The sequence below is a fragment of the Rissa tridactyla genome, chromosome Z, assembly GCF_028500815.1.
Source record: "Rissa tridactyla isolate bRisTri1 chromosome Z, bRisTri1.patW.cur.20221130, whole genome shotgun sequence".
NCBI lineage: Eukaryota > Metazoa > Chordata > Aves > Charadriiformes > Laridae > Rissa > Rissa tridactyla.
The window spans coordinates 53060122-53086435 of record NC_071497.1 but is presented as its reverse complement, the minus strand read 5'-3'; the positions used below and the strand labels follow the sequence as shown (position 1 = coordinate 53086435).

The 26314-nt window shown below is 39.3% G+C and overlaps 1 protein-coding gene across 14 annotated transcripts in view; it reads right to left on the bottom strand.

The window, feature by feature from the left end:
- MPDZ (multiple PDZ domain crumbs cell polarity complex component) overlaps positions 1-26314 on the bottom strand; it is a 98669-nt gene that overhangs the window by 13502 nt on the left and 58853 nt on the right. For 7 of the 14 annotated variants that reach the window (XM_054185575.1, XM_054185574.1, XM_054185581.1 and 4 more), the window contains 12 exons: positions 21393-21497; positions 20494-20589; positions 18882-19059; positions 16649-16759; positions 9148-9310; positions 8350-8546; positions 6191-6282; positions 5829-5919; positions 5403-5483; positions 4213-4305; positions 4051-4125; positions 2441-2618 (listed from right to left, as the gene is read on the bottom strand). In XM_054185575.1, coding sequence (XP_054041550.1) covers positions 2441-2618; positions 4051-4125; positions 4213-4305; positions 5403-5483; positions 5829-5919; positions 6191-6282; positions 8350-8546; positions 9148-9310; positions 16649-16759; positions 18882-19059; positions 20494-20589; positions 21393-21497 — 1460 coding nt within the window. Of the gene's footprint in view, positions 1-2440; positions 2619-4050; positions 4126-4212; positions 4306-5402; positions 5484-5828; positions 5920-6190; positions 6283-8349; positions 8547-9147; positions 9311-13296; positions 13399-16648; positions 16760-18881; positions 19060-20493; positions 20590-21392; positions 21498-26314 lie in introns of all 14 variants that reach the window. The other 7 variants (XM_054185577.1, XM_054185580.1, XM_054185583.1 and 4 more) reach the window with 4 other exon arrangements.

Sequence of the window (26314 nt, the reverse complement as noted above, 5' to 3'; positions counted from 1 at the left end):
AGGGCTCAATATTAGAAAAGTGACTTTAAAACAGCATTTTGAGATTCCATTGACAGCTCTACAGCAACAGCTGAACAGCTGACGTACACAGAACGATGCTGCAAATTCTCCCTTCCCCTCAGACAAGTACTATCCTGTAGTTTTAATTGCAGTTATCCTGTTTTCATACCATCAAATACCTTGGATCACAGTCTACATAGCCAAAGAAGCTATTGCACACAACAGATTGTACTTAGGATAGAATTTAATTTAAACAGCTATACCAGCAACTATGCAATGTAGATCAGAGATAAATGAAGTACATAGTATGTACTATACACATGGATTCAAGGATGTCATCCCTGCATTTTTGCAAAGGGTCAAGTCAAGATCCACCTAACCAAATATTCCATCTCAGACTCAGATCTGTACCATAAAAAAGAATGTTAACTATGAACCAAATGGAGCGGTATTTCACAAGTCCAGCAATTAATGCTCAAGTCAAGGGTTTTATACACATCATTATACTTCCTGGCCCTCAAAAAGAACTTTTTACACCAGAACTTTTAACTGGACACTGACATAGCTTTTGGAAGCGGTAAGTTTCGTGGTGTAAACATCTATTCTTATAGTACAAATATACATAGTGTCCTTCCATAGCACTTCATTTGTAAATTCAGTATCTTTGGTATGTCACAAATGGATCTTTGCTTCAGTATTTTAGTCAGTTCTGTATGCTTCACAGAAAAAAAAAAAAAAACTAAAAATACTAAGAGGGGATATTGTGTAGCAACTAATGGAAAGCATCAGCAACCAAAACATCTGGGATGTTCTGATCATCTTTACCACCAATGTTCTTTAACATCAGTGCTTTAAAGAAAAAACAAAATGACACTTTTTCCAAACTGTAAAAGCAGGCATCAAAATCTTTTTGAGGCACTTTAGAAGGGCACTGTCCTGTCTGCTCCTCCCCATAGGTGTGACCCCGTTATGCTCTTCCATTTCTGACCCTCCAATTTGGTATATAACTAGGTTAGCTGACCTTAGCTGTTATAGCAATAAGCATAAACAGGAGCCTCTCTGCATACCACCCCTTAGTATTAACATCAGACTTTATCTGCTAGACGCAGACACTCTGAAATATATGCTATTAATTTCAGAAAGCGCAGTTAGATAGAAGAGACTTAACTGAAAAGTAAAATTACTGCAAAGGAAATCGGTTCTGTTTTACCTCAAACCAGGACAGAAGGAGAGTCAAGGCTTAAGTATAATTCTGTACAGAAGGTATAAAATGTACACGAAATACATGAACTAAAGAACTGGAAGGGAGTCTTGGTATGCAAGGCTGACCTCATCTAGTTAGCTGCATTGGTATTGGGCAAAAACTGGCCTACGCAGCACTGCTGGAAACACTGAAGTTGGGTAGAGATGTAGTAGAAAGCAGACCAATAGAGAAAATGTAGTTAGGGATGGGTTGCTTATCTGGAAGGAGTCTGTGCAGAGAAAACAAGGTGCAGTGGCAGCAAACAGGTGGTCTTGGTAAAAGGAAGTGGGGGAATAAATTATAAAATCAGGTGGAGAACCAAGAGGAGGGAGATCTTCCAACGGTTTGGTTGTGGGTGCCTGTAAATTGTAGTGAAGCTAAGCTGCAATCACAAATCCCCAGAATGCTGGCGGGAGCACTGCTGAAATCTCCTCAGGTCTTTATCCCAAAGACTTGCTGTGGCAGGGTGGAGATGGAAGGGATAGACTTGGACAAAGCAATAGATTTTACCCTAAAACTAAATGCAGAAGGGAAGACAATAGAATTATTACCTAGTAGCTCTCCCATGTGTTTCTTAAGATTTCTTTAGAGTAATATACTATAGTATATAGTATAGAATCGCGTATCAATACTAGTATTAGCAATAAGGAATAGAAACGTGACTCAGTAATACTTGCAGTGATGTACATATAAATTAACTGTGATGTGCATGTTACTCAATTAAGTTATTATTAGCTTCTTAGTAGTGTGTTGCCAAACCAATAACCATCACCAATCAGTCACATCTCAACTCCACACTCTAAAGTGGGAGAGTCAAACATGGCTAGTCATAAATGGCAAGACAGTCTCAACCATTCCCCTGTTCCAGGAAAGATAATATGACTTTTCTCCCTCATTTATGCCTCCCACTCAGTTCTAGAAAACCATGACAGAGGCACCTGCTGCACAGTCTTTGGGAGGGAGGAGGAAATCCCTCCATCCTCCCGCTTCTACAACAGGACAGTGGGAAGGCAAGAGGTAGGTCTTCGGTATGGAGCCTCACTGCTTTATTTAGATGGATCTGTAATCCAAAAATACTAGAAAACGCAACTCAGAAGATAGCTAAGTGCATACAAAAAGAGAAAACTTGTTTACAAGCTGGGTCTTCATTTTTATGTCACAACCCCAGTGAAGACAGACACACAAGGAGAACCTTACTTTTGACTGCTTCTGGTTCTGGTGAGCTGGAAGAGGGGATGGTTGCTGGTGGCTGCATATTCCTCCTCTCTGCTGGCGCAGTGCCAGAAGGGACAGGTGGTGCAGTCAGGCTGTCTGTCTCTGCTGAGTTGATTGTAAGCTTCACCATAGTTTTGGATGTCTTCAGCAGACTAATAAACTAAATGACAAAGAGAAAAGCTGGTGAAGTGTGTAATTGGACTGTTCAGTTGTAACACAAAAATAAAGCAGAAGAACCCTTCTGCAGACTGGAGCTACTAGTCACAATCCTGCAGGTTTTCTTGGTAATGAACAAAGACAAATATTGATATTTTTTATAAGAAACAGCAATAGAGTTAACTGTGGGCTAGTCCTGGCTGATGTTAATCAAGTAGCTTCCATGAAACTCTGCCAAACCGTACCTGATGAGAATTTGGGAGTGTTTTGATGGACAAAATACTATGTTTATAGCAATTATCAGAAAAATCAGAAAACTAGTACTGTCTTTTAATGCTTGGGTGGAGCCCAATTCTGATCCCACAGAAGTCAATGACAAAACATCTACTGATTTAAATAAATGTGCTACTGCCATCTTAGCTCCTTAATCAGATGCACAGCTGGAAGGAAAATCTGAAAATATTATCTGAACAATGTGGGGGAGAGGACACTAGTGTGTAACACAAAATCTAGTTTAAAGAGATACTGAAAACCTTCAAAATTAATTTGCCACCTCACAGAAAAGACACCAAATCCTCCTGAGACTTTACATCTCAGTAGAATAAGAAGTATTTTCAGAAATTACTTAATCTCTGTCTCGTCTTCCAATGCATACCTACTTCCCTGCAGACAACTTCGCTATCTCTTACTCATTTACTGCTTCAGAGGTAGCAGCGTTTCAGAGTAAGATGGATGCTCTCCTAATTGCCCTTTAACAAACAAAAAGTAATCTTCTCATGCCTAAAGAATCACTTTTCTTGGTAGCAAGGCAGGTGTTAGAAAAAAGCCCTCCTTGATTCATTACAGAACCAAAATTGAGTTTGCAGAGCTAGAAGTTAGGAATAAATCCTGTTACTTAGGAATGGAGATAGTTTTCTCCAAAGGGCTGAAATACCAGGCTTGGAATAGAATGACGCCATTATTACAGACACTCCCCATGTATCAGCTCAGTTCACAATCAGATTTACCACTGACGCAACTCACCCGTGTGAACTTACATGTATTAATTTTATTGGTTCTAATACTTTTAAAGTGGAGTAGCTATGAAGAGTCATTATTAAGCAATAGTTCATGGCTTTTATCCCACAACTAAGTGCCTCTCAGTCATCAGATCTGAACCACAGGGGGGGGAAAAATAATCACATTTGGAGCACAGAGAGAGATGATTCATTAGTGCATTAATGTAAAACAGCAGCTGAGTTTTAAATTCAGGATTTAGCTTATTCTGCAGTAGTTTCCTTATCCAAACAATGCCTGCAGATCTTTGGTTCTTCAGCCAGCTTTCAAAATGCAGTCACAAGTATAGTCCTGAAAACCTCACTGGTTTGTTTAAGACACAATCACCTCCTACATTAAGTGGTGTGATTTCTACAACATTCCTGACACTTCAGAAGCACCTTTTCTACTGGATATCCCACAACAATTTCATCATCCACTGCCAGGATCTGATCTCCAACTTTGATTCGTCCATCCTGGAAACAACACAGAATAAAAATATGAGCTCTGGTTGCTCATTTTTCATTTTGCATTCCCTATTTGGATTTTAAATGTTCTCACACCTTTGCTGCTGCACCATGATCTGTTAAGCTTTTAATAACTACTCCATTAACTGTGTCTTCTTCACTAATGGCAATTCCAAAGCCTCCTTGATCCTGGGCAAACAGAGAAATGCAAATACTTAGGTACTGTGTTTATCAAAATGTTAGAATACATTCATTAAAGACTAGCAAAGCCTGCTAGAACAAAAGTTTGTGTTTTCCAAATGTATCAATGTTTTTAATTAATCTATTTCTGAAATAGTCGTTGCCAACTTACAATCAGTATATTAGTTACCAGGATAAATCTTAAATACTTCTGAATTCAAATCCACTCCTTTGAAACTTACAAGGTCAATTGTGATTCAGTTGGTAAATTCATAAATAAGAGTAAGAAACACAAAATGTTTGGAAACTACTAACTCAGGTAAATAAAACTTCATGATATAGCTTAAATTCATTATTTGAAACCACAGAAAAAATACATGCAGGAGGGGAAAATACAGAAAATGGAAAAATGTATGCTCTTCCCATGAAATTAGTAAATGTTTGTGGTAGAGTGAAATTTCCTACTGCTTTCACCTAGAATTAAATCATCCGGATACCATAACCTGTTAATAAGGTTAACAAGGTCTCTTGGTTAATAAGGGGGGGCGAGATGCCTTCCAAGGAGAAAACTTAGAAACAGTCCGCAAGTCTCTATCCTTATTGTCCACTGAATGCAATTGGCTTCTCCAGGTCAACAAGTAGAAGCAGCAATTTTTCCACCCTCATTTGGCAGCTTCAAAGTTACAGAACATGTGGTCATTTTCTCCCAGCTGCACAATTTCCACTGAATATCTATGTTGTTCAGGGGGATTTGGCACTGATAATGTGCTAGTTCATTTACTCTGAACAACTAAGGCAATGATTTTACCTGAGGCACCATGGGTAGCTGGTTACCAAAAGTTTTGCAAATAGGACAAGAGGTCGCTTCTTTTAGAGACACAGGCAAATTTATATGAAGTTAAACAGAGTCGTGAGGTTGCCAAAGGCAGTCATTACGTCAAGAAAACTCTGTGGTCCACTCACAAATAGGAAGAGAAGACCTCTAGAAATCTCTATCCTGACTTACAGTAAGAGACAGTTTGTTTGCTGTAAGAGGGACTCCATTACAAAAATGCAAGCTAGCAAATACAAATATGGCTGATGTAAATTTAATTTTCAGCACATACCTTAGGGAGTTCCACATACTGAATGTTTTTACATGAACTGAAGTCAGAAAGAGGACTGGAGTTTGCACCACTGATATCAATCTAATAGAAAATGAAAACATAACCATCAGCAACTATATTCAACATTTTGCATCAAAATAAAGTGGTGCACAAGCCTTTAAAGTGGGTATGATCATTTTCTGGATTCCTTTAAACTGCTATAACCTATTCACAAGAATGTTAGATTTACTTCATAGTTTAGATGAACATAAAATAAACCAGAATTGAGCACAGATGTATTAAGTTTAGCAGCTTTACTAACATCTCATTTGTTTTTCCCTTGGATAACTTTTTCTTTTGTAGTAATTGCTATGCAGGGAGGGCACTCATCTATCCAGAACAATGTTAGTATCTCAGTGAAATGAGAAAAACAAGAAATTACTTTACCTCTTGATGTTGAAGTGTCCCTGAAGTACAATGTGAACCCTCTACTGACTTTGCAGGGCAAACAGCCATCTGATTTACTGCATCTTTACTTCTACAATAGATTCAGTTAAAGAACGTAGTAATCGCGTAGTAATACAGCACCATATTTCTTAGAACAAGTTTAAGTCTAATGCTTTCTTTTACTTCATTTTTGGCACTCACAATGCAAATACCAAACCAGAAAACTCAAGACATATTTAACAACTACTAAGAACTGGGTTCAAAAGCACATCTACCTTACCAAAATTAAAACAGAAACACTCTGCAAAACGTGAGCATATTAAAAATAAACTTTTTTAAAGAAACCTGTAACCAGAACTTACCTGATAAAGATTATTTTTACTTTAGATGGTGCACATTTGATTATTGAGGAAGCATTCTGATGAGTCCTTCCATAGAGTATTTGCCCATTTATCTATATAAAGGAAGGTCGCAATTATTTCTCAAAATATTTTAATTCCCTTATACTTAAAGTAATTTTTAAGCCTTAAAAAAACCATTATCCCACCTCACTGGCTAAAGCAGAAGTTGTATTAAAATAACAGAGTATGTTGTTTCCTGCTTTTATTCCCTTCTTCCAGTAAGAAGTTCCTTATAGTTTGATTTCAGACTAACACTGTCACAGTGCTACAAATGTCATTCTCCGAGTTATACTGCGTTGACTTGGCACATCATCTATTTCCACTTGCCATCGATCACCTCATGACTGATGTGGTGATAAAGCAGGGCCATGGGAAATTCTAACCATAACAAATAAATGAATCGCTTACATCCAGACGCGAGATTACTATTATTTATCGAACCTCAGCTCTGAGACAGGCACTTTATACACAGGAGTGTGAACACTGGCGCATTTACAATCTGAAGATTTGACCGGACAATCATTGTGCTCATTTGGCAGAGCAAACTCACTGGATCCCCTTGAAGTTCCTATGATTCAGATATGATGGAGGTATCAGTGTGAAAGTGCAAAATAATTTTGGTCACACTTTATTAATTGCATTTGTTCTTGGAAATGAAAAACTACAGTGCAGAAGTTCACGCTAAGAAAGGGGAAATGACTGGAAAACACAAAGGGAAAACAATGCAACACACACTGAAGTAGTACCAATATAAACACAGAAGCTAAGCAGAGACGCAGCAACAGTGAGCAACAGATGCAAAACATAGAAATGAGGGTTCAGCATAACAGCAACCCCTCAGCTCCCATGCAGGCAGTGACCACCAGGCATGGTCACAGGGATACTGAGCCCTATCATTTACACTGGAGGTGACAATCCAGATGCAGCACTGCTTCCAGAGTTTGCGATCGGCTTGTGAAAAAACAGTCAGGTTATCAGCTGGAGATGGGGCATGGCCCACCACAGCTGATGGACAGCTACTTGGGAATGTAGGGAACAAGCTCAGATGTCTCCTCTCAGAAGAGGTGAGACAATCTCTTAGCATCAGTTTGCAGGTTTACAGCGTGCACAGTAAGCAAGAAACTACATGAGAGCAGACTCAGACAGATGTGTTGCGATGTGTTCTGAGGATACTCAGCATCTGCAACATCAAGGTTTTAAAAACAGACGTTTTAAATGATTCAAGAAAACAGTCTAGCACGTAACAACAGACTCTGGAACTAACAGGTCCCCCCCCGAGACTAGGTCCACAGTGCCACAAATCCCTTAGTTTCTCTCCTAGTCTGCAACTGCCAGCCTACATTGTTTACTCTCTCAGTGTCTCCCTCAAGCTTTGTTCAGTCTCACCACTCCTTCCCTGTACCATCTCCCCAGTTGCATCCTCAAACACCTCCACATACAGTTTTGAAGTTACACAAAGCATCTCTGCTATCAGGAAGAATGGGAAAACCTATAGCACAGAATACGTCTGCAAGTATCATCAACTGAACTGTGGTAATATAAAAATATATCTTATGCTCATATACATATTGGGAATGTTAGCTGCACATTCAGTGGTTGGGTCCCTCCACCAAAATCACTAGAAAACTGCCCGAATGTGTCATGACATAAAGGTTCGTAATACAGATGGATCTGTTTCTGTTTCCCCAATTTAATTTCCATTTTATATGTTACACAACATAAAAATATTCTGATATTATCACACTTCCAGTAGACAGAGAAGCAATTAGAAAGTCTGGAGCACTCCACAGATGGATGGACTAAAGGACTTCAATATTTTCCATGGTCTGCAATGCATTGTCCTTCCATACATCTTCATAACCCAGAAACTCCTGTCATCCCCCATTTTTATCCATTTTTAATACACACACGTCTTTACTTAGTACTATTATAACCAGGAAAAATCTCCCAGCTATTTGGCATACACCAGAATTAAAATCTGGTAATATAGTGATGTCAACTGGGATAACTTGGGGATTTCAAATTCTACTGAAGAACACCTATATTGCAGCAAGAATCTAATATGTTACTGCATTTTGAGTCACTATGTTTAGGTTTCAGTATAAATTGCAAAAACTCACCTCGAGTAACTCATCTGCAATCTGTAACCTGCCATCTTTGCCAGCTGCTCCATTTGGATCAATTCCCACTATAAAGACACTCATTCTGGATCGGTCTTTGTTACCAGCAAGACTAAGTCCCAGACCTGTCCTTCCTTTTTCCAGCTCAATCATGTGTAGCTCTCCCGGTAGATTTCCATAGCGCTGCACGATCTTTTCTAAATGTAAAATTTTGGGCAGCAGAGGAGGGATTTACATTAGAAAGTTTTACAAGTCACCTAGACAGTCAAGATCAGTGTCCAGTGGGCAGTATCTGACAGAACAATCCCAAACTGGATGAGAAAATTTTAACTGTATATCAAACTTTCTTTTAAGCTAAGCCTCAGGTGATTTATAACAGTATTTCTAGTTCCATGTTTTCCTTCTAACTTCAGAAAACATTAAAACTTCTTTTAAAAAATAAGAGACTTTTCACACATAAAAGCATTTATCTTCCCTCTGGTAACACCTTCAGGTAACAGAAGCTATCACAGCAATCAGTGTCATCAGTTGCCTAGAGTACACTGAAAGTCTTCAAGTAGTCCTACATGTGAAACAGTGAATTTGGACCACAGAGAAAAAGAGAGATGAAGAAGAACAAATTAGTTTTATATTTCACCATGTGGATCTGACCAAGCACAACTGAAAGCTGGCAGCAACACTTAACACTCAAACCACTAAGCACATGACGATGAAGTAGTTCAAATTGGGCCCCTCATATTTTCTGCTAGAGTGCTATTTCAACACTATTTCAAACATTATCACAAAGAATAAACTTACTCCAGCTATAACCGAACTCATCCTCCTTCTCCACATCCTCTGGGACTCTGCTAGAAGATGACTGTGCAACTTCACAGCTCATTCCTGAAAATGCTGAAGGAGGGGGCAGAGGCAAGTTACAAAGCGAAGTCTTTTCTGGCTCTAAATCGGATTGACCAAATGCCTGTGGAGAATAAGAAAAATACAGTGGCTAAGCAGACACAGAGTCTCTGTAGGGAAATTAGTATACAAAAATGTCAAATGGCAATGACTACAGCTTTGAAGTTTAAATACCAAGCAGATGGAGTTCTAAATTAATAACACGACACAGAAAGGCTGCAAGAGATCCAAGATAGAAACAAACACCAGGCAAGGTAACATCACTCCAAAATGTATTCGGAAGCAAACAGAACTCACAATAAAAGCCCAATTCAGTAAAGTTTTATGTGCCACTTCACATTTCAGAAAAAGTCTCTTACAAAGATTGAAGTGATTTTTTTTTTTAATGCCATATTTGTAAAAGACTTCTACTTAATTTTATTTTTAAAAGCTATGGCATATAATTTCTTCCTATCATATGCTTTGGACACCAAATAGGAGGAAAGGACAAGGAAACAAAGAACTTGGTGCTTTCAAAAATGCCTCCAGAAAAAAGAAAATAACTGGCATATTAACTGAAAGGACAATTTAAAAACAAAATGAAACCGATGATAAGTGAAGAAATCCACAGTAACTAGACTTTTTCAGTCTTATTTACTGGTTCCCTACAAGCTGCACAGGGGAGATACAGGAGGATACAGATTAAATCACAAAGGAGAAAAATACTTTTGGTCTTGATGTATGTGGTCTACTCATATTCACAAAACGTTAAAAGTATAAACACACGACTACTGCAATATACTGGTTAAATACCCAAATCCACAACATGGCAAGCCTCCATTCAAGTCAGTTTCCCTGAGGAATATGGACTCTGATCAGGGATTTGGCTAAGTGTTTGTAATTTATATCATTTTTGATTGCTCAGAGCAAACACACCGGCAAGAAACTCATGTCCGAATATCATCATTCTGAAGCTTATGCATGCCCAACAGACTTTGATACTTGGCAGATCAGCTGCTGAAGTAAAAAACAAAAAAAAAATAGATGAAAACCAAGTATTTTTCCAATATTAGTATTTTCAGGTGTCACCGTAGCTTCACAGCCCTGTTCTCATAATTTCAGCTTTCATTGCCTTCATTAGAAAAAGTTTGAACACAATAACTCAGATGGTGTCTCTGGGTGCCAAATACACTTGAAACAATTTCTTCATCAGGGGTAACAGTGAAACGAATAACAACACACACCTTGGAAGACTTCAATGCGCTTTAAATCTAAGGTGTTGAAAAAACTACAAAGTTACCAATTTAGTCATACCGAGATTTAAGGACGGTCCCATCTCTCAGGGAAAATGAGTTACCTTCATTCTCTCTATACTCCAAAGATTTAAAGAAAATGCAAATGCCCTGTTTCAGTTTCTTTATTCTGCCTCTGCTTGAAAAGAGACCTTCCTTTCATTCAGGAACTTGTTCTAGGAGCTTAACTAAGAAGTCATTAAATGTTAGAAGTGTGGGAAGTTTTAATATGGCACCCAAGCCAATCATTTTCATAAAACACACATATAATTGCTACATAATTTTTTGTATAATTTTATCAGTCACATTGATCTGTGCTTCAAAACTAAGACAGTGCCATCCTGCTGAGATGATATCTTGCACACTAAATTTATGTAGGAATTATTTATAGTTTATGCAAATTGTACTCCAAAACATGTTACTAGTTACAGGGCAGACATAAACTTCAACTGACGCAGCAAAATTCTAGCAAAGACATCATTACCCATCAGAACAAGAGTAGGATGGAAACACTACTTCATAACTTTCGAAGTGATTTTTCATAATCAAAAATTCATGTATCCGCCATAGAGAAAATTTGGTGACAGACCTCTACCTCAAGAAGGGGTGAAGAGAAGAGTAGTTCTAGAAACACTGATTTTTCAGAGTGCTTCCTAGAGTTTTAACTAGAAAGCTACATAACATACTGAAAAATGAGGAAATACAGTGTGAAGCAGACCAGATCACCAGACCTTACAGTAGTCTCTGTGTTTTAAAAACAAAATGAACATATCACTTCAATGGTACTCTTGGTGAGTGACAGTGACCAAGAACTTTGCAAAATTAAAGAAAACATGACCAAAAAAAAAAAGAACAAAAAATTGCTGTCAAGGACCTCTGGAAGAGCTATAAAGTGTGGATGTATGGCTACATCCTGAGAGATTAGTACAAACTGCAGCCACAATAATTTGGTTGACAAAAAAATGCTTCTTTCTGTACTTCTGTGCATGCATGCATAAAACTGAACAAGTCTGATGTTTAAGGAAATGCTGAAACAAAAGTAAAAGCAAGGCGCCTTTGTAAGAAGGGTAAAAAGGGTGTTACAATGCCGTCTGGGCAGAGGGGACCACATCCTGCCTCCAGAACTCAGCCTGCCAAGCATGCGCTGCCAGCAGTAGAAGCTGTCCCCCACAGTTTACACACACATAAGACTTTTGCTCCCTGAATCGGGCCACACACAAAAAACCTAAAATGCTTTAACTCATGAAATACTTCTAGTGTGCCACAACACAGTATTTCATTTAAAATGCAAAGCATCAGGCAGTGCATGAACCCATTTGGCTACCAGGGTCACTCTGATCAGACTAGCAAATATAAAAAATGGCAGCAAGTTTGGAGCAGTATCACTGTCAACACAGGAGGCACACGTGGAGGAAGAAGCAGTATTCCAGAAGGTATCACAGGCCATGTACAAACAAACGTACAGCACACACATGGTAGGACCCACTCACTGGAATCAAGACAAACCTTGAATGGTGTGGGAGCAAAAGGGTTAGTTGGGGAACAACGGAAGGTAACCCTAATTGGATTCGATACCTCCTACAGTAACAGAAAACAGCAATCCACATGTTACAGCACTTTTGGCAATACACAGCATTATTAATGAATTACTCATTTTCAATTACAAATTCATTTTGCTAACTGCAGCAACTTTATTAATTCCATTTATAAAGGGACAAAAATATTTAAGGGGTTATTAAGGACCCTGATTCAGCAAAGTTCCTTGCTGTACGTGAACCTTAGTTCAGCAGAAGTGACAGAGATGACAAAAGGCCATTCTTATCTCAATGCTAAAAAAGGAATTATGCAGAAACTGCAAAAACATTAAGTTTTCTCTAAAACTCTTGTGCATTTTTTTCAGAAATACTTTTGAAAATATAGAAAATACAAGCCATTGTTTGTGTTACACTTCTACTACCTTTCCTCAGAAACAAACACAGATTTCAAAAGCATGCATACAATTACACACCACATATCATATCATAAATGTTTGCTGTACATTCAATATATTTGACAACATGGGAAAATAGACAAAGGGCACAATCACTCCCAAGATGTATAACCACCTAGAAATGATTTTATGAAATCATAAATGCATGCATCTAAGAACTAAACCTTTATTTATTGTTGTGTTAGAAGTTAACTCTGTTCCCAATCTGAATAACATCCAGTAACCACTAACCACAAAAAAAAAATAAATCTGTTTTCATATTTCCAAAGATGTCAGCATCCTGTTCATTGTGCATTAAAAGAATTTTCATGAAGCAAAGGGAAAATATTCTCAGCACCATAAAATGAAAGCTGCTAACGTGGGGTTTTTTCATGCAAAAAGAAAGAGGAGATATCAAAGCTGGAAAGTCCTTACCACATAAAAAGAAAATGAAGTGCATAGCAGCAAAACACCTCATACTGATGAGAGAGTTACACTCAGGTTAGTATTTTAACATATACCACAGGAACTGATTTTGTAATTGAGAACCTACTCCTCTGGCAGCTCTGATTAGATTAGATTTAGTGGTTACAATTAATGGCGCTGGCATTTTTTAACTTCTTCCAAACTCTTCTACGTGTGTGCGTGTCTGTGTCTTTTTAATTCACCACACACAATTTCCACTCTCATCAGCACAATATTTTACCCAAAATGTTATAAAAGAACTTAAGTGAAGAAAGACACTAATGGCAAAGAAGCACACATATAATGTTCGGTGAGTCAAAAGCAGACAGTGTGTTATCATCCAACCTTGTTAGTGTTGAACTGAGAAGAATCAGCAAATGGGTTAGTGCTGCTGAAGACAGCTGGCCTACAGAAAAGACTGTTCTGCGAGAAAGGCAGGGAAGGGTTCTAAAAGGAAAACATAATAGAAACTAAGGAAAAACGTTTTTAAATTAACCCTCTGTGACTCATGAAACAAAATTACTTATTAGCAGCCTGTGCTCATCAAACAAGGTCCACTTCCCGCACTTTGCTACAGACATGTGAAGGTAAGCAAAAGTGTATTTGCCCTGTGTTTGTATCGGCTATATTTAGCAGAGCATAGAGGAAAAGCACCGATCCTCATACCTGTTCTAGCCCACAAAGTGCATGAAAGTGCAGAACTCAGCAGCATGAACAATAGAAAATTTACTTGCTGTGATATTTGTATGATTTTGTTCAAGCATCTCAGCATATGGATACTCTTACACATTAGTTAGTTATAAAATTGTGGATTTCTGGATTAGAATAAACACAATTCTTTGTAATAATGTAACAGCGTTAGTTTTATTTTGAAAACCACAGATTAATTCTCATAATTTGATTCACCTCTTGTGGTAACACACTCACTGCATTCGCAAAAGAGAAGGTTTAGTAACATTAGGCATCTCTAAGCAGAATTCATATCTAAGAATAAATTTTACAGATCACTTTGTGTGTGCATACATCTATAATTTTCTGAATTTATAGTTTAATGAAACTGAATTCTCTGGTCTCCTCCTTAAACAACACAAGGTACTTCCTTATTATTATTTAACACAAAAAGAGTTTTCATACTTAGACAAAATTAAAGGATGTATTTTGATCATTTATATTCCTTATGCAGTTTTTGTATTGTAATCTATTTTGAGATCAGAACCTTTTTAATAAAGAGGGAACAGCTCTGATTTTGCACAGTATGTTGGAAATACTGTTCAATATATAGAAAAGTAATTTCTGTACTAGGGGCATCCATCTGGCAATTGCCTAAATGTCTTAGAGCTGTGAGTTTAACAGTGCCGGAAAATAAGCAGCATAGTAACTGGAAAGGAATGTGAAAAGCTCGCAGCATCAACTGATACATTTATATCACGGCAATTTAATAGAGATACCTGTTGCTGTTTAAAATTTTCTTAAAGCATTTTTTGTTTTTTAAATGCTTCTGAAAATAAAAAATGCATCCCTAAACATTTATTTTCAAATATTCTTTTGCAAAACAAAAGTGAAGTAATTTGGTAAGACAACGTATGTCTTGGTTCTACAGTATCTTCAGCAATGAGAAAGCAGTGCTGTGCATGAACAAGATTTCTCCACTGGTGAGTCACTGAAAGTCAACAGGCAGTTTCCCTACAGTAAAAGAAGATCTTCTGTTTACACATGCGATTCACATTTGATTTTGTCTTTTATAAAGAAAAGTTTGGGAAAAGTAATTTGCCAGTGTAATGATCCTATTACACTTTAACCATTACATTTGTCATCAGCATAAAATTTTGAATTGTATCTTGATAAAATTTTAAGCAACTAAAATATTCATCACAAACATTTTGCATATAAACAGTGAAATCCTAGTAAAAGAGAAAACAAAAGATCAGCCACAATAATTCAAAATCTTGCCTTTTGTATTTTAGGCACAGCACCTAAAATACTAATGCTAGCTCAAATTCTAATTCATGCAACAGCATTGTATTAATATGGACTGACTACCGTGCGTGATAAAATATGGATCATTTGAGTTTGCTTAAACAGTTGGGTTTAGCATGCACAGTCTAGGACAAGAAAAGCAAGTGTTAAAATAACAGGTATTTTTCCTTTTACTGTTGTTTTTTTTTCCAAAACTAGTTCTAAAATAACAGCATTTGTTTTACCCTCTTTTTTTATTTTTTATTTTTTCAACTAACTTGTAGTCAGCATTTGCTAAGGTATCTTGTGGTCCAGGGTGCTAAGGTATCAGAAACTAGCTATTATTTCTTTTAGCACAATGCTTTAACCCTACAAATTATCTGGGATGATAACCATGGTGATAGACTAATTGTTACTCAGAAATACCCAAAGCAATAGTAGTATGAAAACACGGATTGGATGGATAACTGCTTGCTAGCAAAACTATCAACCGGCTTTTCACAGCCTATTTGCATTATTTGAGTTATTCTGGAGTACACTTAGGATCTCTTTAACTACTAGAATAGCCTGAATGAAAAAAACAAAGGGGAAGAAACCTACTCATTAGTAACATGTCACTTGAAACTGACTGCCTTGCTAAATACACAGCAGTACCATATTAAATATAGCTACTGTGTGCAGGCAGAGCTAGCTATCTGGGTGACTGCACATGAATGAAGGCAGGAAATTCCCTTATAAGATCTTATTATAAAGTACAGATGCAAGTTTCAAAAGATGAAAACAATAAATATAATGCCATTTACAAAGATCACAACACAACGTGTACAGTAAGAGCATTTGCAGTGTTTCTGCTTACAGAGAAACAAGGGTTTGTTAATAAACAGTCAAGAAATAACCAAAAAGCTTAATAATTGGAAAATAAAGAGAACAAAGAACTACACTTAAAAATAGCAAAGGAGCATTCTCTAAAGAAAATTAAGTTGTGATAAAGTAATGGCATTCCCATCCCAAACTGTCCTAAACATTCAGCAGCGGCAATCTTGTTCACATCACAGCAAATGCAAAAGCCTTACTTTAGTAGCTTGAGCATCAATAACCAACATTCAATAGAGCTTTTTCATGCAACTTTACCTTAGATGACTGACGATAAAATGGGTTAGTAGTTTTCTGCCCACAGGGAGCAGAAGCTGAAGAGGGGTTATAAAGAGACTCTGGCTGGGGAACAAGAGTTATGAGACAACTAGTAAATAAACGTGCAGCTTACACAGACTCTACAATGAGGAAGTTTAGTTTCTAGTGATGCAAGCAACTTATATTAAAGCTCAGTAGCTTTTATCTGCAATGTCCATGCAGCTTAGTGACGGAAAACCTCCATGTACTTCTAGGTCCTTTCATTAATGTCCAATGAATTTTTAACAGGTGCTGTATTTCTGCATGCGCTCCTCAGACATGCTGTCAATCTCTAAGAGCTGGTTTTAGTTAGATTCCTACTCTGCCCCCCAACAAATTATCTTTCTTGAGGCTTTTCAAAATAGTTTGAGGACGGCGTGCTGGAGGGTAATTCCAAATCCAAATCGATTTCATTCTAAATGGAAATAATACTTAAATCAAATCTTTGTTCCTAAAATAGCTGAGACGGAACTTTCAGGATTAAATATCCCATTCCCAAACACCACCACCTTGAATATTTGTTTCATCTATTACTACGCATTACATCTCTTTTCATATTCTTTATGCTTACCTTTGGTCTGCTTATAATGCTCTGTACCATAAAGACTACAGGATTGCCTGCCTTCCGTATGGCTTCCACAGCTTGTTCATGGCTGGCATCTCTGAGGTCAATTCCATCCACCTGTAATTGGAAGACCTCATCTTAACGTTGCAAGAAGCTACAAGAACCAGGAGTCAGATTTGGGTTCTGGTTAGGGAACTTTGACTAAAACCTAAGTCCAAACCTCCATTACTGGTGGAAAGATTTCTACTGACTTGGCTTGAGGTCCCTCACACACAGGTCTGACTTCCAAGAGCACTGAAAGAACATCAAATAAATATTCTCCATGGTTTTAAAAACAGTTTTTTGAACATTCTTGGTTCAGGCTCCATTTGTTTTTCCAAAGGCAACGTAATAGAAGAGATAAGGTAATCTGAAGAGTGGTAGCATTTGCCAAATACCACTTCCTGTAAATCCTATCTTAGAATAACCTACCTCTGAGGACTTTAACAGATTTACAAATTGAAACTTAGGTGCTGGAGGGTCTTTCATTATGGGGTATTATGCCAGCACAGTGTACATTTTTTCCCTTTCTTTTGATTCTTTTTGTTTGTTTGTTTGTTTTTTTAAAGCAAGACAAGACCAATTTTAGCTACTAGTCACTTTCCCCAGAAGTTAAATTTTTAGGTCAGAGCTGAAAAGCTTTCTCTCTTCTAGAAGAAAGCATTTATAAAGGATGGCTAAGGACAAATTTTTGCCTGGTTGCTGTTCTTCATGCCTTCATATGCATTGGTGTGTAAAACAGTTTGTCTTGCCATCCAGGTAAGAACCATATTATGGTGACGTTAGCATCAGTAAAGCATTCTCACAATGACCATAATAAAAGCTAGAAGCTAACACAGAAAGGTTATTTGTTAGTGGCAATTCTTGCACACAAAGTTATATAATGAGGATTACCCCTACCTTTTTAATTATCTAACTCAATACACTTAATCATCCAATGTAAATAAAAAGAGAAAATAAACAATCTGAGAGAGAAAATTCTAAACCTATGCGGAACTGAACAGTAACACCAAGGGTCTACAACCCTCCATGCCTGAAATACTTTCTGCACTAACAGAGAGAAAAGCCTAGATATGCCACAACTTGAGAAACTGAAATAATACATTCAGAAACAGCCACATTAACAAAACATTCGTTACTTAATTTCACTCACCCACTCCAACTTCTGCAGGCATCATTGTCAGAGACAATCGCTGCATTCATAAAAATCCAGGTATTCAGATATAATGAATGTTTTTTAACTTTGTGGCCATCAAGCAAAATTCTACCTCCCAACTTGTTATGCACTGGAAACTCTTCCATCCTGTTTTAGAAACTGCTACCTATGTTAATACCTATGTTATTTCAAGATCCTTTATATGAATCTTGAAGCAGACAGTAAACTGCAGTTTGAGTACCACCACGTAAAGCAAGCCCAGTCTGATCCAGGGGAAGAATCACCACCTCTATCACCTTGCTTGTTATACTCTTATTGATGGACAGTCAGCAAAGGACATCCAGCAAGGTTGAGGAGTGGGGTTCTTAATGGCCTGCCACTGGAGAGAGGGTAATGTATGACGTACAGTTATCACAGGAAAGATACATTCCTTTCAGTACACTCACTCCTCTTTAAGCGAGAAAGCAGAAGTGGCTGCATGAGCGCAGAAGTGGCTGCATGAGCACAGAAGAGAAATCTAGACAAATTCCTCCCTGCAACACCATTGGCTACCCTATCCTCAGGCATGAGCATAATGCTCAACTTTCTTCATATCAAATCCAGCCTTCTTCATGTCAGCAGGAAGAAAAAGTCTCCCTTAATTCCTGCACAAGAATAATGTGATCTGATTAAGATTTAAGAGGGAAATAAGCTTGATGGTTATTTGCACTCTTTCCTCTTCAGTGGGCATTTCTGTTGCTATCCAATATGCAAAGGTAAAACCTTTTAGCTTCACCAAGCAAGCTTTTTCCTACACATGCTGACTTTAAAACAGGCAGGTAGAACTGCCGGCTTTATAGACCAGTGCTCACAGTGTCAGTCATCTATGCTTTAGGTTGTACACTGAAAGCTGTCTGCACACAAACATTAGTGGATGGTACTACACTGTATGGCTCAAGTAGTGCCAGCTGGAGTAATTACACAGCTGCTGGCTCAGGACCGCACATCCATCTCAGAGGCTCACAAGATGCTGGGGCTATGCAAGCAAACGCACTCGGCTGGTACCTCCACGATCCGATCTCCGGTTTTCAGTGTTCCATTTTTGCCAGCTGGGCTGTCTTCCAGGATGTGCTTGATAAAGATCCCTCTCATCACTTCTCCATTACTCAGGCGGCTCCCCATCCCTCGTCCTCCAACAATGCTGATTCCCAGTGACTTGCTAGGCTCTCTCCAGAGTTCAACCCTGTTGTGCCAAAACACGGACAGAAATAAATGAAAATCTGTTGTGATTATGACAATACTGCACACTGAAGACACCTAGATTTGCGCAATGGTTTAAAAACATTGAGAAATAACTCCACCTTGGGAAGTTTTGCTTTTCATAGAATCACAGAATTGTCAGGGTTGGAAGGGACCTTAAAAATCATCTAGTTCCAATGCCCCTGCCACGGGAAGGGACACCTCCCACTAGATCAGGTTGCTCAGAGCCCCATCCAGCCTGGCCTTAAAAACTTCCAGGGACGGGGCTTCCACCACCTCTCTGGGAAACCTGTTCCAGTGCCTCCCACCCTCATGGTAAAGAGCTTCTTCCTAACGTCCAATCTGAATCGACCTATCTCTAGTTTTAATCCATTCCCTCTAGTTCTACCATTACCCGACATCCTAAAAAGTCCCTCATCAGCTTTCTTGTAGGCTGCCTTAAGATACTGGTAGGCCGCTATAAGGTCTCCTCGGAGCCTTCTTTTCTCCAGACTGAACAACCCCAACTCCGTCAGTCTGTCTTCACAGGAGAGGTGCTCCAGCCCTCTGATCATCCTCGTGGCCCTTCTCTGGACATGCTCCAGCATGTCCACATCTCTCTTGTAGTAGGGGCTCCAGAATTGGACGCAGTACTCCAGGTGGGGTCTCACGAGAGTGGAGAAGAGGGGGAGAATCACCTCCCTCGACCTGCTGCCCACGCTTCTCCTGATGCAGCCCAGGCTCATGTTGAGCCGCTCGTCCACCAGCACCCCCAAGTCCTTTTCTTCAGGGCTGCTCTCAAGCCAGTCACTGCCCAGCCTATATCGGTGCTTGGGATTGCCCCGGCCCAGGTGGAGGACCCTGCACTTGGTCTTGTTGGACTTCACGAGTTTGGCATGGGCCCACCTCTCCAGCCTGTCAAGGTCCCTCTGGATGGCATCCTTTCCCTCCAATGTGTCAGCTGCCCCACACAGCTTGGTGTCGTCTGCAGACTCGCTGAGGGTGCACTCAATGCCACTGTCCATATCACTGACAAAGATGTTAAACAAGACCGGTCCCAGTACTGATCCTTGAGGAACTCCACTTTTCAGTGGGAGTTATCTCCTGAATTGCTCAGAAAGTCTGTAATTCTGTCTACTGTTGTTCTCTTTATTTTGGATTCTAATCAAAACTTTAAATCCTTCTCTTCATCTCTTCTTACTGGCTCCCAGAGAGTCAGCCTATAAAGATAAATTACTAAAGCAATCAAGATACTGCTAGATTGCATGGATTTAGTCCAATGGCAGTAAAAATCAACAGCAAATTACTCCTGCAATGTACAATATATGTAAGTGCAGCAATTCTGTTGTTTTCTTACTCCTCTTAAAATATATTACAGGTTTCAAAATTTTTCCATTTCAAATGAGATTTTATACTGTGCAATTAGATCTGCACTTACTTTCTGGGCTGGTTCCAATTACTAAAAGCTGCATTTTGGAGTTCACTTTCTTCTCCCTCCCCTTCTTCACGTTCTGGAAGCTCCGGAAGTTCCCTGCTAATGAACAGGAACATGCAATTAATTTTTAAAGAACCCACATAATCACTAGATTTCACTGCAAAATTTCATGTATTGGATCACCCTGCCAGCATTAGAATTTGTACACAGGATTCGTGTAAGGGACATCTTTTTCAGACGTCTGTTGGAACGCATATTGTGTTTGGAGATTCCCTGTCCACTTGTCTCTGCAATTAAGTTGCTACTGGTTGACAACCACAGAATAAAAGACTCTATATTTTGAAACTATAACCAAATCAAAGTTGAAGGTAATTACTTATTGTTTCCAAAATGAATTAACAGCAGTATTCAAAAACAGTTACTGCTTTTGGAGATTAATTTCAAGAGAACAGAAATTATTAGTCACTTTGAGTATTTTGGCCTGTAACTGTAATAAGTATTTGTAACTCAAGGAAAAGGACAGCATAATTCATTCCTTCCAGTATACATTCTGAAAAGACCATCAATGCCAAATTCTTGTGCTGGAGGCAGTGAGTATTTGTGGCGATACCTAAATCAAATCCCATGGTATTAAGAGAAGTTTAGGAAGAGGCAGCACTCAATCTCCTTTTTGGTACATCCAACAACTATAAAACAGCCTTAAAAATGTCAGAAAAATTTGCTAGCCAAAACAAAAACTGTATTCTGAACAGCTTTCTATTGTAACGGCTCCTGGTCTGAAGAAAATCATCCACCTTTCAGCTCTTCTAAAATAAAACCTATCTTTCTGAACTGTGCAAAGTGTATGGAAAGAGTTACCTCTAAGAGCCCCATGGGAGAAAACAGTAGGTCTTTTGACTCACCTGACAGTATGTGAAGCAAAAAGTTCAAGTGGCACAGCTCCCTCTGCCTGTTGTCCCAAACTGGCCCTGTACTCGTCTAAATTTTCTGCTGGCACATACGTAATACTGCAATAAAATGGGACATGATTAAAGTAACATGAGGACCACTGGTCCTGCCTTTGGTGGGTGTGAGGAATGGATATGAGGAAGCCACTCAAGACCAATTCATATAGTTATTGACTTGAAAGCCACAATGCTGGTACATTGAGAATAAGGGGTTATAAGAATCCTTTGTGACTTTGCAACAAACATGCATTTATGGTCAAATGAGGCAGCTGACCAGCACATGATTTTGTGAGGGCTGGCCACTCCATTTTAAGTAAATGGTGGTTGAACAATGACGAGAGTGTAATAGAGTGAATCCAGCTTCAGTTAAAACAGAGATTCCTCGTGCAAAGATGAACACTGAAGGATCTATGACGTGTGAAGCACCATTACCATCCTAAATACTGGCTGAAAATGCTTCTGGAACTTGGTCTGCAAGAGGTTTTGTGCTTTCTTGGGCGGTTTTGTATCTATTTTAGGTTTCTATGCTTTTGGTGAAAAATACTGCACGGGTTTCAACATACAAATGTGTTACAGTTACAGCACACCATCTATGCTGCAGGGAGCAATCCCCTGCTCAACTCCCTCCTCCACTGCTTCACGCACTTCCAGCCAGCTTGGGATAGTCAGACTGCCATGTCAAATGACATGCAGACTCCTGAAGCCCTGGTGCAAGCCAATCATGTTTGAATGCCAGAAGAAGAAATGGCCCAATAGATTGGGGAGGAGGAAATGAAGAGAAGAAAAAAAGATTAAGGCATGACAAATATTTGTTAAGAAAATTCCCTCTAAAGGCAAAAGGACACCATTGCTAAACAGAGCTACTTAGACAGTCCTCCTTTAATGATGCTTTGTCTTCTTAAAAACCTTTAGTTGTTCAATAAGCAGCCTGGCTATCAGATCCAGGACCGCCAAGAAGTAAGTCTGATGGAAAAAGAACAGACAAAAAAGGGCTGTCCTCCCATTCATCTCATGGTTAAAAGAAATATGAACGTATTTCCCCACAGAACAGACATGGGGGGACAAAAAAAATCTTGACCACTTCACATGGACATATAACCTGCCGAGGAGAGACTCCTTCAGCCCTGAGTCTCTCACTTGGAGTCCTCTCCTGTCCGTCACTCCCTCCTTGGAATCCTCTTCTGTCTCTCACTCTCTGACTTCCATTGCTTCCCCCTCTCATTCGTTTTCTTATGAATACAGCAAGCAGCAGAAGAAAGAGCAAACAAACTCTTATATGACTAATGCTGTCTGTCCAAAACACTCTACCAAAATTGCTGGTATGTGAACTATTACAGGAACCTGACCCCTACAAATCAATGGGCCCTAATGCTATCCACCTGAGGGTGTAAAGAGAGCTGGCTGACGTCATTGTGAGGCTGCTCTCCATAACCTTCGAGAAATTGTGGGGATTAGGGGACATCACAGAAGACTGGAAAAAGGCACTCCCATCTACAAGAAGGGCTTAAAGGAGGATCCAGGAAATTATAGGCTAATCAGTCCTTGAGAAAGTTATGGAACAAATCCTCCTGGGGGCTATCACAAGTCAAATGAAACACGTAATTGGAAAAAAACAGCACGGATTCACCCAGGGCAAATCGTGCTTGACAAATCTGATCACCTTCTACAACAAAGTAACCTGATGGGTTGATGTGGGGTGAGCAGTGGACGTTGTCTTCCTGGATTTCCTCCAAGCCTCCAAGGCTTTCGACACGGTTCCCCACAGCCTCCTCCTACAGAAATTTATGCGTTACGGTCTAGACAAGTGGTCTGTGCAAGGGTAAGGAACTGGTCACTGAGGGTGGTGGTAAATAGCTCCTTTTCAAACTGGCAATCTGTCACAAGTGGGGTCCCCCAGAGATTGATACTGGGCCCAACACTGTTTAGTATCTTCATAAGTGATCTGGATGATGGGATCAAGTGTACCCTGAATGAAGTTTGCTGATGATACCAAACTGAGTGGGGAAGCAGACACTTGGGAAGGGAGAGCCACCCTGCAGGGAAACCTGGATAAGTTGTAAGAGTGGGCTAACAAGAACCTTGTGAAGTTCAGCAAGGACAAATATAAGGTCTTGCACCTGGGAAAACATAATCCATGAGTACTGCAAAGACTGGGATCTACCCCGCTGGGGAGCAGCTCTGTGGAAAGGGACCTGGGGATCCTGGTGGACAAGAAGCTCAATATGAGCAAACAGTGTGCTGCAGCAGCAAAGAAAGGCAACAGGATGCTGAGTTGCGTCAACGAAGACATCACCAGCAGAGATAAAGAAGTCATTATCCCACTCTGCTCAAGGACTTCTCAGGCCACATGTGGAATCCTGTGTTCAGTTTTGGGTCCCATTATACAAAAAAGATGTGGACAGGCTGGAAAGGGTCCAGAGAAGGGCCAGAAAGGGAAGCCTTCCATGCGAGGAAAGGCTGAGAGAACTGGGTTTGTACAGCCTTGAGAAAAGAAGGCTTAGGGGAGACCTTATCACCATGTTCCAGTATTTAAAGTGTGGCAACAAAGAAGATGAAGACTCCATTTTTACAAGGAGTCACATGGAAAAGACAAGGAGTAATGGGTACAAGTTACTCCTGGGGTGACTCTGACTGGACACAAGAGGAAAATTTATCACAATGAGAGCAATCAGCCATCGGAATAATCTCCCCAGGGAAGTCATGGATTCCCCAACATTGGACACTTTTAAGATTCAGCTGGACAGGTTGCTGGGCCACCTTGTCTAGACTGTGCTTTTGCTAATAAAGATTGGACTAGGTGATCCTTGAGAATCATCTTGCAACCTGGTAGTGTATGAAAATCACCATAAGCGCCATCTTTATTAGTCTTCTTCATCTGTGCTCAAGCATGTTCCCTACCTCCTCTCACATCTACCACATCTAGAAAAGTGCAGAAGATGATCATTAAGAAGGTGCCTAGGGTGCTGAACAGGAGGAACTCTCCAGTTCTTTTAATGGAAATTTCTACATCATCCATACTATCACCAGCTGTTTCCCTTCCTTAAATCTCCTCCCTCTTCTACCTTGGCATTTTTTCAAACACGTAAGTGTCATGTGCTTGACACAAAGCGTTTTCATTTTGAAGTGCTGGGGAGTTAACATACACTAGGGAACAAACACTCAGCAGGTCACTGACTCTTATGTGTCATTCGTGAGGGCATTCCAGCACTGGGAAACACGCAAGACACACAGCAGTTATTCTGTGAAGGCCTTGCAGTGAAAGGGAGAGAAGCAAGAGGGAAAAGAGTTTTTGAAAAAAATCACTACTACTTCTCAGCCATCTCCAACTCCAAATGCATTGAACTATAGCAAAGTGCTAGTATTATGGTCACAAATCTCTGACAGGGCAAATGCTGCCGCAGAAGCACCACCCAGTAAGTCCATAAGAATACCCTGCCTCTGCAAAAGCTACAAGATGTGCAAGCTGCATTTCAATGAAAGAAAATGTATTATTTATCCAGTTACATACATCTGTTTCATCCCAATCAAATTCATCAATTTTCACCTTATAAAAATAAGTAGGAAATAATGTATTTTCCCTTGAAAAACAGCTGCATTAAAGAAACCAGAATTGCAAGCAACCCTTCTGCTGGCTAGAAGGCTTGGACAATCTCCTGTATGCTAAACTGCAGCTGGAAGCTATTGTTCAAAGTATGGAAAGGAGAATGGCAGGCTCCTAAAAAGGAAACAGATATGCCCAGACTCAGCCTGGATAAAGACTGGTAGTAGTAGTCTTTACCTCATACTTCTGTACAACATCAGCATTAGAGATCAGCTAAGCGGGAGGTAAACCATATGCACTCCAACTTCTTGGATATCCTGTTGTTTTTCATTATACGAATGAATAACTGACATCGTGCTGGGACATTCAAAAGGTATGGCTCAACGGATGCTCTCAAACAGCCTTATATGCTACTTATAAACATCTCCCAAAAGATTTCTTAGGTGGATAAGCTTCCCTTTCTGAGAATAAAAGAGGTTCACTCCCCCATTTTGAAATATGCATCTAAAATTAAGCAACTGAATCACCTAATTGATTTCCACAGATGGAGTCAAATTTAGATAGCATCACTGGGAGCTGTTACATTTTAGCTCTTTGGAAAATGACATTATTTCTATTCTAGTGCTTAACTACAGTTCTAATTGCCTGATTTTAAGTACTTAAAGGAATGTTCAGTATGTTTTTAACTGTTCATTCTTATCTGCAACTAAACTTCAATAGTGCTTCAGCTACTTCATAAATATAACACTAAATAGAACACTTACTTGCATTTTGCAAAAAAATAGCATAGAAAAGAAAACTAAACTGTATGTTCTGTGTAGGAGTTCAGCTTTGTTTCTTGTTCATGATTTCCAAAGTTCAGTTAACTGCAAAGGGTTCCCTAGCTGCTCTTATTAGCTAAGCTGTGTTACCGATGTGACTGTCCTCCTCCCCCTGTCGTTTGCATGTTGTTATTGAAATGAAAAGTTATACAAAAAAACTAGCTCTGCTGAAAATTAGTTTTAGGAAACATGTATACCAGAAAGCCATCTTTGCTAAATGGTGGTCTGTCCTTCTCCTGCCTTCTGTGACACACAGCAAGGTCAGATTGTACTAAAGACCTTGGATTTATACCTGCCAAGAGTTTTTTCCCTATTTAGTACTTCATGGGCAGACACCCCACAGTTATCAAATCCATCACTTGCTGGATCACTACTACTGTAGCTCACTTCTTGGAGGTCACAGTGAGGTCTGAAGATATCTAACATCATCCTGAACAGCTCAGCGTGTGACTGGCCCAGAACAAGAAGGGTATTGGACATGTCTGGTCAACTCTGTTGACTTTTTGCTGTAAAGT